Source organism: Balaenoptera ricei, chromosome 6 (genome assembly GCF_028023285.1).
Source record: "Balaenoptera ricei isolate mBalRic1 chromosome 6, mBalRic1.hap2, whole genome shotgun sequence".
Lineage (NCBI taxonomy): Eukaryota > Metazoa > Chordata > Mammalia > Artiodactyla > Balaenopteridae > Balaenoptera > Balaenoptera ricei.
In genome coordinates this window covers 30,824,430-30,840,584 of record NC_082644.1, presented here as the reverse complement: position 1 = coordinate 30,840,584, position 16,155 = coordinate 30,824,430, and the positions used below count along the sequence as shown (strand labels likewise).

Genomic DNA, 16,155 nt, shown 5'->3' with positions numbered 1-16,155 from the left:
TTCTATTTTTGTCATTCTTTCCACATTTTATAGCTGGACTTCGTCTGTAAATAATATTTTCTTTTCAACTAGGGCAACTTTGTTACTCTGAAAGGTAGGCTCAGCTCTTTCCTTTAAACTGCCTAGCAGAGTAAGAAGTTGGTTACAAATCTGTAACTGTGTGAGGTGATGGATGTTACCTAAACTTATGGTGGTGATCATTTCAACCACATACACATACAGCAAACCATTACGTTGTACACTTTAAACTAATACAATGTTATGCCAATCTTTATAAAACTGGAAAAAAATATACATATGCATTAAACATGAATGAAAAGGACTATAAAATATATGAAAATTTTAATAGTGGCTGTCTCAGGATAAAAAAGAAGTTAGTGCCTAAATATTTTTGCTTTATTATTTTGTTTTTGGCTTTTTCTCTTTCTCTGGAGGATCAATATGAACTTATTATGGCTTTATATATTAAGAATGTTTCAATCAACTGCAATTATTGTTCTTAAACTGTCCCATCTTTGGCCAATGGTAGCCCTTCGAGTTGGTTCCTGTGTCCTTGGATAGGCCTCCGTAGATCTTGGATGGCTCACTTTTATATTCCCCACTACAGCCCGATGCCAGCCTTCTTCCAAAGAGCCCTAGCTCCTCTCACTGGGGAATCGTGTTCAGAGGCCCCAATCTGGGCACCAGGCATCTTCCTTTCAAATGTGTTGTTACTGTTTCAAGGCCTTTCAGTGGACTGCCAGAAATATATATTTTGTGAAGAAAAAAAAAATGAGTTCATACAGATATTCCCAAGTCAAATTTAATGTTACAGAGAAGTCCTTCTGTTTTAAACTTGCTTATCTTACACTGAAAATCTAGGTTCCCAACAATAACCTATATTTACTATAAACAATAGTTTCAAAATGATAATACCATTATTACAACTAACAACAAAAGTATTTAATTAAGTTTATTATGTTTTTAGTAGTTCTATTTGTCCTTAGAATATGTTCCATGAAGGATGTATAGCTTAAATACAGAAGTTTTCTCTGTAACAATAGGTCAACAACTTAATATTCAGATAGGTCTTCAATTTGCTTTGGTTTTTAGGAATTGCTACTTTCTATATAATATTTTTCTATGCCTGTCCCTTATACCATATTCCACCCTTTCCCATAGGTTAAGTGTTTTAAAATTTATTTTTGGCTGTGTTGGGTCTTTGTAGCTGCGTGTGGGCTTTCTCTAGTTGCGGTGAGGGGGGGCTACTCTTTGTTGCAGTGTGCGGGCTTCTCATTGCAGTGGCTTTTCTTGTTGCGGAGCACGGGCTCTAGGAGCGTGGGCTTCAGTAGTTGTGGCACACAGGCTCTAGAGCACAGGCTGAGCAGTTGTGGCGCACGGGCTTAGTTGCTCTGCGGCGTGTGGGATCTTCCCCGACCAGGGCTCGAGCCCATGTCCCCTGCATTAGCAGGCGGATTCTTAACCACTGTGCCACCAGGGAAGCCCCTAAACTTTTAAATTAATTTCCCATTGATGATCCCAGTGTTATTTTTTTTTAAATATAAGCATACATACACACATTCATATTCCCCACTGCCTCTCACAATTATTATACAAATTATTACACAAAAGGATTATTATTTTTTTCTCTCTCTCTGGAAAGAGTGTATATTTTTTCTGTTCTTCACTTTTAAAAATTATCAGTATATCCTGGCTATCACTCCATATTAGTATGTAGAGAGTTTCCTCATTCCTTTTTACAGTTGAATAGTATTCCACTATATGGACATTTTATTCAGCCAGTTCCTTATTGATAGACATTTGATTGTTTCCATTTTTTTATACTATAAATAATGCCACAATGTACAACTCTGTTCAAATGTAATTTTGTATTTTTCCAATCTAACTTTGGGATAGATCCCTAGAAGTGGGATTGCTGAGTGAAAGGTATAAAATGCCCATGTAATTTTGCTAGATACTGCCAAATTCCTATCCATGGGGCTGTACTGTTTTGAATTTCCTTCAATGATGTTTGATCCTATAGAGCCTCACCATCAGAACATGTTAATGAACTTTTGGATTTTTTTGGGAGGGTGCTGGGCAAATCTGGTAAGTGAGAGTGGTATGCCAGTATCATTTCAATTTACATCTTTCTTATCATGAATGAAATTAAGCATCACGTTTACATGCCATTTCATTTTCTCTTCTGTAAACTGGTTACCCAGGTATCTTTTTTTTTTCTCATTTCCCTCTCCTCCTAGGTTTTTAGGTCTTTGTATATTAGCCCTTTATCTGTAATATAAGTTGCAAACACTTTCTCCTAGTTTGTGATTTGTCTTTTAACTTTGCATTAAAAAAAAAAAACACCTGTAGTCAATTTATTAATCTTTTCTTTTAGTGCATCTGGTTTTTGAGTCACACATAGGAAGATTTTTCCCCCACTCCCAGGGTATGAACATGTTTTATTCTACTATTCTATGGCTTCATTTTTTCACATGTAGATCTTTGACATATTTGAATTTTTTTCTGGTGTATAAGAAAAGGATCCAATTTTATTTTAAAAACAAAAGAGTTTTTAAAAGAAATATAAAATTTAGCTCCTAAATTATGAAGGCAGAATATTACTTGGATCATTTATGACTTGCATGTCTATTTTTCCTTAGGGATATTCTTCCAGAACAAATTTGCAATTCTGAAGAAGATGGTGATTCAACCCTGGAACATCTTCATCTTGAAAACAACTATATTAAAACAAGAGAAATATCATCCTACGCATTTTCATGCATAAGATCATATTCAAGTGTCGTTCTTAAACCACAAAATATCAAGTAATTCCACATTTTTCTTTGTTATTTGTAAATTATACTCACATATCTGTTTCAGTAGCATCTTTCATCAATGAGAGAGATATAATGTCATGTTATACTTAGTATCATTATGCTAGCCAACCTGATTCGCCAACGCACATAAGAACAACCAGACATATCTACAAGGTTTAGTCTTCTAGCAGTTTTAGTGAAGGTTTCAGTTTTACACTCTAGAAAGAAGCCATCTCATTGCAAAGTTTTCTCATGAGAATAGGATGTTGTGTGCTACTGAACTAGACTGGGAGAATCTAGAACAAAATAAGCATGTCCTTTACAACAGATCTTAGTATTGCTATTAGCTAAGAACTCCCTGAGTCCTTTTAAAAATTATGTATATTATGGTTCAAGACCAAGAAGTTGATAACAGGAAAAAATAATAGGTAGAATTTATGAACTAGTGTTCTGTTTATTATTCTACTGTTAAAGCAATAATTTATTAATTTTCTATAAGACCCTATGATACAATTACTGGTATAAATAAACTTAATTATTGTCTTAGCTTTAGTTCCTTCTATTAATTACACGTGTGGAACTAAAACACCACTATAAAGTTAATTTCCTGGTTTTGAGAATTGTACTATGGCTAAGTATGTGGTTATTAACATTAGGGGAAGCTGGGAAAAGGGTATATGTGAATTCTATATGATTTTTGTAATTTTTCTGTAAGTCTAAAATTTCTCTGTAAGTCTAAAAAGTTTAACAGTATTTTAAGATCACCCTCATTATTCTTTGCTCAAGATCAAAAGATTTTATGGGAAGCAGTGGAGTTTGCTTAAAATATATGTTAATTTTCCTTGACTAAACCTTGTAAATGTAAACCTAATGCATAAATTAAAAAAAATTTTTGCTCCTCTGGTCATTGTTAGTACCTCTTTTCTTTGCCCTAATTTGCTCAAATGTATCCTTTTACTCAGTTCAATTTAACATAAAGCTATTAGTATTCACTATATACTAGACCCTAACAAAACCATACAATACATTAAACTTTTCATTATGTAATGATCTTTTATCTTTATTTCTAAAGTAATTTGTAAAAGACACATACAGAAACCACGTTGACTTTTCTTGTTACTCTCAGTTTTGTACCTTGAAAAAACACCAGATTAGGAACTTAAGTTCTAGGCTTGGCCCCCTTGGGCAGGTTACTCTAATTTTTCAAACTTCAGTTATTCAATTTTTTAATAGTTCCCTCACCATCCTCAGAACCTTCCAGCCCCACTTCACAGGGTCATTACGAGAACCAGAGAATAAAAAGCATCTGGGAAGCGTGGTATGAAAGGTGAGTATACTTATAATTGCCAACCTTTCATATAAAATTGACAGCAACCAGCAAACCAGCATATTCAACCAAAGTTGATTATTATTTGGACAGCTTTCAAGATGTGTAAGTTTGATTTATCCCATTTAAGCTAATGTTATTTCTAAGCCCCTTTTCTTAATATCTAGGTTTTTGAGATTACAAAATGAACAAGAATAATAATATGATACAAACTGTTAGAATCAAGGGTCAAAGGCTTAAGCCAAGTGGCTAAGAAGAGAAATAAAATCCTATGGAACAAAAGTTGAGATTTATAACTAGTTTAGGAATGTAGATGCATTGCTAATTTAAATTGGCCAAGTTGAATGTAAGAGACAGATGAAAACAAGAAGATATGATTATTCATTTAATCAACAAGAACCCCTGTGCAATGCTTCTTGCTGTGTGAATATAAACACATTGACATAAGTGGCAAACTAAACAGTAAACAAAATTAGTGTCAGAGGGGACTCAAACTGACTCAAACTGAATAAGGTGAGTCAAAAGAATTAGCATCCTGGATGACACTGAAACACTCCGGCATTCATTTCTCATTCTGACTTTAATCAGATGTGTCCCAGGTGCTGTTCTACAGAGACAGGGATGAATAGATCAGATGAGGTCTCTGCCCTCTGGCGATGCATACTGTGTTAGGGGCAATAAGCAGGAAATCAAATAGACAATCAAAACAGGCCAAGTGTGATGAAGTCAGCAGAACAGGTTGGTGATGCAATGAAGCATGCTGGGTTCCTGAGGTCCCTCTGCCTGGCCCTGGGGGTACTCCCAGATCGTGGGTTTCTAGAGTGTGCAAACAGCACAAGTTGCAGTAAGACACAGCAATCCCTGGAAGCCTTGGAGTAATACCAGGCCCAGGAACACACTGAGACCCTATCGTGCACTCAGGGACACCCTGTTGGGAGCGGAATCTCTAGAAAGGCTAAAAATCAGAATGACTGATGAAAGCTTTGTTTTTAAGTTGGAAGATGCTTTTATTTCTGATTTTATAATTTAAAATATAAAATATGTCTAGCATTGAACTTGTTTGCTTTGAAACTTCATCATGCTCTGGATAGAAGCTTTAATTCCATTTTTAAAAAAGTGATAAATGTCCATATAGCAAACATTCTTCATGATATATAATGTTTAAAATAAAGAGGTGTTCTGTTTGGCTTCAGAAATATGCTGTAATTACTAATACATATGTACACTAAGGAAATCCTGGCCCAGCTATGGTCTGAAAATATTAATGGTGTGTCATCTTTGCACATAAGTACAAGGAGTACTAACTAACTTTTCAATTTTGAGATTTGGCTTATTGTAGATTAAAATATTTCAAAAAGCACTAAAGATAAGATGTGGTTAAAAAAAACATATAGCCTAGAATCATAAGGAAATAATTACACCAGGAATCAGGACACCTGGGTGCCCATCTTGGTCTCCAATAATTATGCAGTCATTTTACTTTTCTGAGATCACTTGATTCAATTATAAAATAGCATGCTGTGTGAATATAAATGCATTGATGAACACATCAGTGGTTTTCAAGCATGGCTCATTAGGAGTTCATGGTGCCCTGGGGTGGAAGTGTCCCTGAAGAGGAAGTACACAGACTCTCTTCAGACAATACAGCTTTGTTACCATCAGAAAGGGTTAGCTGCCACTGCTCCTGCCTGCCTCCCTAACCACCCTTATTTCTTGAAACCAGTAGACAAGGTACTATATAAATCACACATCAAGTTTTAAGAATCATAAGGAACATTCAGCCAAAGTCCCTGGTCCTTATCCTCTGCTCAGCTCCTCCCACACTTTCAGAGAACTTCGCTGGAGAGCTCTGGTCTGAAGAAACGCTTCTCAGGTATGCAGATTACAGCTGCCTGGACACAGCCAACCTCTGAGTATGCCAGGGCAAGGAAGTTTAGTAGATGTGTCTGTTCCTTTGGAGCTCCTAGGGTGGGATCAGCCCTGAGCACTTCTGCCACAACCAAAGACTACTGACCTCCAACCTGAAACACCCTGAAAGGCAGTCAGCATGAGTACGTGTTCTGTAGGACAGGCACAACATGGCACAGTGTTGTAGCGTGCACAGACTGGGCTCACATCCTCGTCTCTGTCAGACTGTGTCACTCCCTATGGAGCAGGCAGGTCAGGATGACCCCAGCATCCTGAGGGTGAGTGTGTGGCACTTGGGAATGACAGGGAGTAGGTGGCTGAGTCTGGACTTAACGTGCATCTTCTGAATGAAGTCCCCAAAGTGGAAAGTCTGGACACCTGAGAGTGTGTATGGCACACCTCTAAATCTGAGGGTGCAGGGCACCTGGTTTGGCAGGCGCTGCCAACAGGAGCAAGAAGATACAACAATCTCTCCCTGGGCTTGTATTGTCAAATGACTCTACACACATCCCTTAGGAGTCAGGCTTGTGAGGTTAAAGTTAACTACTCTTAGGGATGACTGCTTTTATTAACATGGAAAACACCACCCACTACACTAGTTGAAATCTGCCCCTGGTCTGCATGGACACCACTAAGAGCAGTGAGGATGATACCCCATTCACACATAAGAATGTGATTATTCCAATAACTGTTCAAACTATGTAGTATAAACCTTTAAATTCATTGGGAAGTGTTAATAAATTATAACGCTTGTTTCAAGATAATTTTAGATTTGGTAAGTATGTGGAAACTTAAGCCACAGATGATGGGTATATGGCTAAAGGATAAAATCCCAAATTTTTACTGGTGCCACACATTATGTTAAGCATAATGCTGTGTGCTATAGGCAAAAATGGCTTCTCTGAATTGACAAATTTAGATCAGGAGTAATAAAGAAAGCCTGTGGTATATATGATACGGGAAATAACTAGCACTGAGTTTGGAGAAGAAAAGATCAACAGGCTTGAGCTGGGCCTTGAAATAGGATTTGAATCAGTTGAGGGGGAAGGAATGACTGACTAAAAGAGGCATGAGCCAAGCATAGTTGAGGTTCACCAATGGAGGAAAGATTATACAGGAAATAAGAGGCCTGGGATGGCTTGGAAGACCAGTAAGAAGAGACCAGACTTACTGTGATGAGAAATGTAGTGCACCACCAAAAACCTCTGAAGGGAGGAGTATGTCATGAAAGCAATGGCTTCAGGAAGGAAAAAGAGCCACCACTGTAATAATCTAGAAACAGAATAAGTGGGACCCACACAGCACAGGTGACAGGAAGAACAAGCAGGAACAGGAATAGGTATGACAGAGAGTTTGAAAGAAAGAAAAAAATATCTACATTCTCATCGTGGAGATTAAGTCTGAGGGCAAGTATGCCATAATTAGTGACCATCTGTGGTCTTCTGAGGGGCTCAATCTCAGAAGGACATTATGAGCCATGAATAACTGAGAATATATTAAAAATAAAATGAACTGATTGAATGTAAAAAGAAAGAAAGAGAATAAAGAAAAGAAAAGAGAAGAACTACTAGTGGATAGCGATCTACCCTGTAAGGGACACACACAAAGAAGAGAAAAGGAGACAAAAAGGAGAACTGTTCTGAGTCTCATTGATACTGCTGAGAAGCTGTGAGAAAGGGACAGTTTGGGTGAGAATATGTTGAAGTTGAGGGGGGTGGTCACCATGGAATTCAGGCAGGAAGATGGGAATGCACTCAGCTGGAGTGGAATCCAAAGGAAAGGATACACATTGAGGGGCAGGTGAAGAGAAGGGCAGGGGAGCGGAACCCTAATGAGCACCGACTTCCAATTTCAAGGGGAGCAAGTACACCATAAGTCTCCATCTGACTTGAGCCATATGATCTGACCTCAAGGAACTTCCAAGGCACAAGACAAGCTGTGCCTAGAAGCCCAGCTCCCTGGGAAGTGACCCCTCCCTTCGGCACTTGGCATCTGTTCCACCAACCTCGTGAAAGACAGATCTGGTATTATGAGTTAGGTCTGCATTGATTATTTCTTTGCATGTGGGGTGTTGTACGGTAGATGGGTAGTAGGTGTATCTTGTTTTCCCCAAAAGATTGTAAAATTTAGAAGACAGACAATTCATTTCTTGGATCCCTGCATTCTGTGTACAAAGTAGGTACTAAAATGACTGTTGATTCCTCAGTCTAAACGATCAGCTCATGAGTTGTCCAAAGTTGATATTAATACTACTCCTAAACAAGACAAAAAGAAATCTGCAAAATTTAAGGATTTTTAAAGGAAAAGCAATAAAGATTTATATAGGGTCATAAAATTAATAAGGAATAATTTCTCTTATTAATATTTCCTGACATGGACATTAGAAGGCACAGAGTATATTTTATAAAAAATTAAGTCATGCTTTGACAACTGTTAATACTTAGTAATCAACTGATTGTTCTCCATAACAGCAACTTTGACGATGTTTTCCAAAGCCATCATTTAAACAACATGAATTACTAGGTTCATAGATGCTGACATAAAAGAATGAAATACTCATGTTCTGCTGTTTAAGTGAAACCTCAAAGGGCTGGGTAAAACCCTCTATGATATCTATTCCATCTCTTTCCCTTATTTAGAAAACAGAAAGTTTCCTCATAGGAGAAGTACTTACAAATTGGTGATAATTGAATTATTCATCTGTCCATAGTTGAATTCAGACTCTCAGTCAACTTAAAATTCAAAAATATTAAAAGTACTTATGAAAATAGAAGTTTCTGGCCAGCTCTAACATATACCAGATGACTCCAGGGGCCCTTAAACCCTAGAAGTCTGTGAAACATTTCAAGGCCCAACTCTTGAAATGAAAAAACAAGAACGAGTATCTTGGGTCTGAACTGGAATCCTTATTAGCTGTGGGCTTGGTCAAGTTACTTAGACTCTGATTTCCAGTTTCCTTGCCCACGAAACTGAGGAGAACATCTGCCTACCAAGGCTGCTGGGAAGGTTAAATAAGGTGATGTCCATGACAGTACTGAGCACAGGGTGGATGTCAGATGAGTGTCCATTCCTTCATGGATAGGCATTAGGAAACCAGCAGGTAGGAAGGTTCAGTGACTTGCTCAAGGCTGCCAAGTCTCATAATACGGTAGATATTAACTATTAAAGGAGATTGATTCCTTAGATTGTGATATACAGTGGAAAAAGGAGTGGGCCTATTACAGTAGGGCAGGAGTCAGCAAATGCTCTCTGTAGACGGCTGCACTCAAGTGGGACTCTGCAGCCATATCAGCGTCTCTCTTGAGCTTGGCAGTCTTTGTGCTGTGTCACTGCATGCTCATATCCATCAGACAGAACAGAATGAAACCAGCTTAGAACAAGGGCTAAGCAAGGGCTCGAGCCTTACTTGAGCAAGGACTCTCTAAACACAGAGTAAAACCAGGACTCACAGAATCTAAACTACTTATTGTCATAGATATGGCAATAGTTTAGAAGCAGATTAAAAAAAAAATCCTGATTATAGGAAACAAAAGTAATTCTGACTTACAAGTGTGATTCACTGTAATAATATAACACCAAAAAGGGAGAAAAAACTGTATTTAAAATAGCCAAACTAGAAGAATATGTGATCAGTAAACCTGTCCTGCAGATGGATTCCTACCTCAGAGATAACCCACAAGTGGGTCTACAGGGATACAGTAAGAGTCTGCATGTAAGCCTTGGCCAGGTGCAGCATGCTCTGGGCAGATGGTTCTCCTGGGGAGTTTAAGTATTTACTATCCTTGTAAACATCAGCTCTGACTAAACCTACTCCAACAGACCCAGAGGCATTTGTGAAGGATTTTCAGAGCAACTAAAATCTACTGTAAACAGTATAGATATGTGTTAGTATACATTTCATCCTATATGTCTTAAACAACGCTTTGGCATATTCTATCTAACATATTACTCACATGTCGTTGCTTCAACATGCTGTACAGGAACAGTTGAAACTATAAGTCATGTTGGAATTTGGTCTGTCACACACTGTTATGTGCAAAGAGGTGAATGTTTCTAACTAGATTAATAGAGCTTAGTGATTACACAACTAAAAAATAAAGGCATGACTGTTTCTTCTTTGACATTATGTTTCCCTTTCTACATGAAAATGGATTAAAAAACTTACAGTCTAGCATATTTTTCCCTTTGCACAAAATGTGAAGAATGTGAATCCACACAAGGGAAAGCAGACTGCATTAAAAATAACATGTGATTGCTCTAAACGCATATTAGTTTGGAAAAGAAAAGGAATACATCATGTTATTAGAATGTCATGGTGTGTTTCTAAGTAACAGAATCTCTGTGGTCAAATAAACTTACATTGAACTATCAGCTGATACAAGCAAATCTTTTTATAAATTGGAATCTGCTGAAGGTTCATTTGCTTTACATAAGTTGAGAATTACATTCACAATTACAAAATTTATACATGAACTGTCTGAAATGCTAACTAGTATGTGATACTCAAAATAAAGAATGCATTATAAATTGTAAATCTACTCTAGGTCAGTAGTTCTTAACTATTTGAAGGATGGACCCCTCCCTTTGAGGATATGATAGAAGCTATGATGGACCTTCTATGCAGAAAAATACACATATACAAACACTTTGCATGTATCAAAAGGCTCATAAAACCCATCCTAAATCCTCTAGGGATTCTTGTACAATAGCTAAGAATCTGTATGTAGAGTAACACCTTAATTAACTTAAAATAAATTTTACATGTAAATATTGCACTAGAGTCAAAGACAAATCAGAGTTAAAATTAATTTAAGGCAAATTGCCTTATTTCCCACAACTATTTAGCATCTATTTAGCAATATTTTTATGGCCATAGAAAAGTTGAAAGAATACAGTGAACATCTACATATTCTTCACCTACATTCACCAATTAATATTTTGTCACCTTCATTTTATCTTTTTCACTCTTTCCATATCCCTGTCTATACATATATATATGTATTTGTGGGGTACAGGGGCTGGACCATCTGAATGTAAGTTGCAGATATCATGTCACCCTAGTACTTCAGTATAAGTCTCCTAAGAACAAGGACATTTTCTTACATAACCATGAGACAATGATCACATTCTCTCACATTATCAACCCCCAGAAATTTAACATCAATTCAGTTTCAACATACAGTCCATATTCAGATTTTCCCAACTGTCCCAACAATGTCCTAAATTGCTGTGTGTGTTGTGTGTGTATATGTGGCTCAAGATCTAATCAGAGTTCACTTGCCTTTAGTCTCCTATAATCTAGAGTAGCAATTCTCTGCCTGTGTTTCACCCCTTCACTTTTTGAAGGGTCCAAGCCAGCTATCATGTAGAATGTCCCCTAATATGTATTTGTCTGATTGTTTCCTTATGATTAGATTTAGGTGAAACGTTTTTGCCAAGAATCCCACATAGGTGATGTCATGTACTTCCTTTTGTATCATATCAGGAGGCACAAAATGTCGGGCTGGCGTGTTATTGGTGATGCTGAGACATTGGTTAAGGTAGTGTCTTCATCTTCTTGTAATAAAGAAATATCCTGCAAGGTAAGACTTTAGGTCTGTGTGAATATCTTGCCATCCAATAACCTTTCACTTAGTGGTTTTAGCTCCCATCTTTGCCTAAATCAGTGACTATGTTGGAGGTTTCACAGTGGTGATTTTCTAACTCTGTGATTCCTTCTGTATTCATTAGTTGGCATTCCTCTACAGAAAAAGCTATGACCCTTTTGACCCTCTTCCCTCTGTTATAAAAAGGATTTTGCATTTGATGTGTTATAATCCATTGCCATTCTTATTTGAGGTATTCAAACTGTGCCTTCACCTAGCTTCTATGTTCTGTTCACAGTCCGCAGTAATCTCTGAGTGCTTTTGTGCCTGCTGGTATGATGAAATGTTTCAGGCACACTTTACAGATTCCCTGGCCCTGATCTATTACTTGACATTTTTCTCAGGGGCCTTGCTCCTTCTAATGAAAAATGGCCCTTAGAAACACAGATCTGGAAGTTAGATGCGCTCACTGCTTTTAGGTCTTCTCAGCTGAAAAAGCCTGGAAATTTATTTAAAACAAAACCATTACTTGCACCCATTCCTGAAAGCAAACTGACCTTTGAGGCATTACTTAAAAATATTTGATACCTATATTTTTATAAATTCAACTCAATTCATGGCATTAATTCATCTTCAGAGCAAAACATCCAACAGGATGATGACAGGCGCTCAGCCTGCAAGTTGCAGAAGCAAGTCCTTACCAGCACAGGGTATAGAAGAATGGGAGCTGAGAACCAGGGACCAGAAGCCCATCTGAAGAAGGCTGTTGCCATGAGCTCAGCCAACTGCTAGAACTGCACAGGAATTCAGGGCCGGCTTTGTCAAACTGAGTTTTTAAGATATGGTAAATTCAGACTTTGATATAAAATTTCCTGGTTTTTAAAAATACCATATGCTCCAAACAAACCATATCTGTGGGCTGAATACTGCCCATGGGTCATGATCTACTGTCATAAGTCAATTCTCATTATAAATCACAGAGCCTAGTCCACCATGAAGGATGCTTGAACATTCAAAACAACCCATAAAATCATATCAAACCCATGAATTCACTTCTTTCAGAAGTCTTTGTGAATGCCTACTATATACAACCTCTGTTATGCATAAAGAGCATACATTATTTACACCCTGGGATTTGATGGTCTAGAACATTCTTAAACTAGGTATTTGGAAGGCACATATCCTCATTCCCTCAGGGTTTCCCTGACAATCCCCCATCCCATTTTGCTTTTCTTCATGGCACTTAACACCGTTCTTTGAATAAACGGATGGACAAAATTTTCCTTGTAATTTCTACTATGAGAGACTATTACACAATCCATTCCAATGTACTCAGAAGGTTAAGGTAAACAGGGGAGGAAGCACCAGATACCAGCTGACAAACATCATAAAACTCAATCGTCCTAGTGATACTTGAGCTTGGGAAGGTGTCTCATGTGACCACAGTCACCCCTACTCCTCACCCATTGGAGTTTTAATTTGCGTGAGATGATTTCTAAGGTCCTTTCCAGTTCTCATTTGTTTGGGCTTTGACCATTGTTCTCCATTTCTACATTAGCAGGTCAGGAAAGGGTCTTAAAAATTATATGCAAGCTTGGCTTAAGCAATTTATTTTTATTTTCATCATGATTGGAATATATTGGGCCATGCAAGAAATTTGTGTTGATGTTCCTTCTATGCAATCAATGTTTCTGTTCATAAAATGTCAGTAGAGCAAATATTACTTTTCTAATTTTGAAACTTATCTTGTTTAAAACATAATAATGTGCAGATTATTCATGATTCCCAAATACACTGTTTGATATAGTAACACTAATTCTCCAGTATTTAGACCAAGCCCCAGTGAGGCAAAACCCAAACAATAAAAAACAAACATGTAGAAAAGAATTAGGTCCCCTTCATAGGACCCTTATAGAAACCAAAAAAGGAAGATTTTTTTCCTCACAATACTCTAGGGAAGAGGAGGTACACTGATGTGTCTGGAATGACAACCTGCAAAGGTGTGGAGAAAAAACTCCCGTTTATATCCAAATGGTGTGTTTGTGCACGCTGGGCTATCTCTGCAGTTGTGAGGTAAAGCTTCCCACCTGCAGCTCCAAGACTGTGGGAGAAGTTTTGGGCCCTGGGCTGTACCTCTAGTCACAATGTCAGCAGAATAGGGTGAGTAAGCCAAAAAGACCACCTGCATCTTGGCATTATACTCCAGGGCCCATTTCTTTCCCTAAGCCTTCTGACTAAAGATCACAGCAACATGCTGGAGGAAGAGAAGCTCAGGGCTCACAAGTGAGGAGAGGAGAGAGGCTGTAACACATCTTTAGAAAAACAATCTCACAGGAAGTGCCTCCCAGCTCTCTAGACAAGGTGGCAGAACCCTGCCTAGACGGATGGTGGCGGGGCAGATGCCATGACTGAGAGGAGAGGTGAGGAGAGGCTGGGAGAGTGACATGGGAGAGGAACACTGTGTGAGCACAGGCAAAGGTAGAGAGTGGGAGGCACACATCCCACTGAGAGGAGGAGCTGCCACTCAGCCCCAGCCAAGTGTTGCCGTGCAAAAACAGGAGCCACCCAGTGGCAAGGCTTTACTTATCAAGAGAAGTTGAAACTTCATAATTTTTTTTTTAATATTTATTTTATTTATTTATTTTTTTGGGTGCGTTGGGTCTTCATTGCTGCGTGTGGGCTTTCTCTAGTTGGAGCAAGCGGGGGCTACTCTTCGTTGCGGTGCACGGTCTTCTCATTGAGGTGCCTTCTCTTGTTGCAGAGCACAGGCTCTAGGTGCATGGGCTTTAGTAGTTGCAGCACGCGGGCTCAGTAGTTGTGGCTCACGGGCTCTAGAGCACAGGCTCAGTAGTTGTGGTGCATGGGCTCAGTTGCTCCACAGCATGTGGGATCTTCCCGGACCAGGGCTCAAACCCGTGTCCCCTGCATTGGCAGGCATATTCTTAACCACTGTGCCACAAGGGAAGCCCCACATTTTTAAATATAGAGCAATTCTACCTGACAAAAACACATACACATGAGCCTCAAATGACAGATCAAGGAATGCTTAAAAGTTCATAGCTACACTCCAAATGGAAATTAACCCAGCTGAATGAATGTATATATATATGTATATACATATAAAATATATAATTTCTGGCATATTCATACAGAAGAATGTCATATAATATAGGTATACCTTGGAGATATTGCAGATTTTGTTCCAGACCACTGTGATAAAGTAAATATTTCAATAAAGTTACACGAACTTATGGGTTTCCCAGTGCACTATACTGTGATCTATTAAGTGTGTAATATCATTCTGTCTTAAAAAAAAAGAAAAAAACTTAATTAAAAAGATTTTATCGCTAAAAAATGCTAACCATCGTCTGAGCCTTCTGCAAGTTGTAAAGACCACTGATCATAGATCACCATAACAAATATAATAACAAAGGAAAAGTCTGAAATATTGCAAATTACCAAAATGTGACACAGAGACATGAAGTGAGCAAATGCTGTTGGAAAAATGGCACCAATAGATTTGCTCGACACAGGGTTGCCACAAACCTTCAGTTTGTAAAAAAACACAGTATCTGTGAAATGCAATAAAGTGAAGCGCAATACAAGAAGGTATGCTTATAATGAGAATGAACAAACTATTGCTAACCACAATGACCTGGATGGATCTCTAAAACATAACATTGAATGAAGAAAGCCAGACTCAGAAGAGAATGCACTGTATATATAAAGTTCAGAAAGCTATGGTTTTTGAAGTCAGACAGCGGCCTCCTCTGAAGAGAGAGTGATTCTGAGGGGTCTGGGAGTGCTGGGATTTCTGGATCAGGTGTTTGTGAAAATTAATTGAGCTGTACCATTACAATGTTTATTTTTTTGTAATGTATACTTCAGTTAAAAGGTTAAAAAAACAAAACACTGTGAAGGACACAGATTTTTGCCCAAGGAGCTTCCCATTTATGGCCACTGCTTTGATGGAGCTCAGGTTAATAAAATCCAGTTCAACACTCACGATGTCCCAATTCATCAAGGTAACAGACAAATGTTTTGAACTAAACATAGCTGAATAAATGGGAACATGAGCATTATAACCAAACAGGAGGCCTGCCAAACCTCAGGTGCTGCACCCAGAGCAGGCCTAAAGATCTGCAGAGGCCAGCATATGGGACTGTCTGATGTGAGGGCCACAGAAGTATATTTTATTTAAGTGGGGGCTGGGTGTCCTGCACACTTGGAGGCACAGTACTTTTTCTATGGCCTGCTTCCACATGTGCCATTTCTCTGGGAATCAGGAACAAATGACAGTCAGATTCTTTGTGGCAGGAGAGACCAGACTCTGCTAAACTACTGGAAACACGCTTTGCAAACAGGCTGCCCCCCAAATCTGCACGTCATGAAGATGTTAGTTTGGCGTTACCTAGTACTTAGGTACCCAGACTTAGAAAAATGTCCTCTTGAAGGATGATGTCTTAATTGATGTGGGAATTGGGCATTCTCTCAGGCCTAATTGTGAATGTTGTCTTCCTGCTCCCATGTCCTCCCT

General features: G+C 38.4%; 2 protein-coding genes across 8 annotated transcripts in view; one reads left to right on the top strand and one right to left on the bottom strand.

The window, feature by feature from the left end:
- Positions 1-3,685, top strand: part of ECM2 (extracellular matrix protein 2) — a 36,664-nt gene extending 32,979 nt beyond the window's left edge. For all 4 annotated transcript variants that reach the window (XM_059924398.1, XM_059924400.1, XM_059924401.1 and 1 more), the window contains exon 10: positions 2,643-3,685. In XM_059924398.1, coding sequence (XP_059780381.1) covers positions 2,643-2,811 — 169 coding nt within the window. In that variant the 3' untranslated portion in view covers positions 2,812-3,685. The remainder of the gene's footprint in view (positions 1-2,642) is intronic.
- The window catches only part of CENPP (centromere protein P), a 224,912-nt gene that overhangs the window by 78,131 nt on the left and 130,626 nt on the right, over positions 1-16,155 (bottom strand). The window lies entirely within an intron of this gene.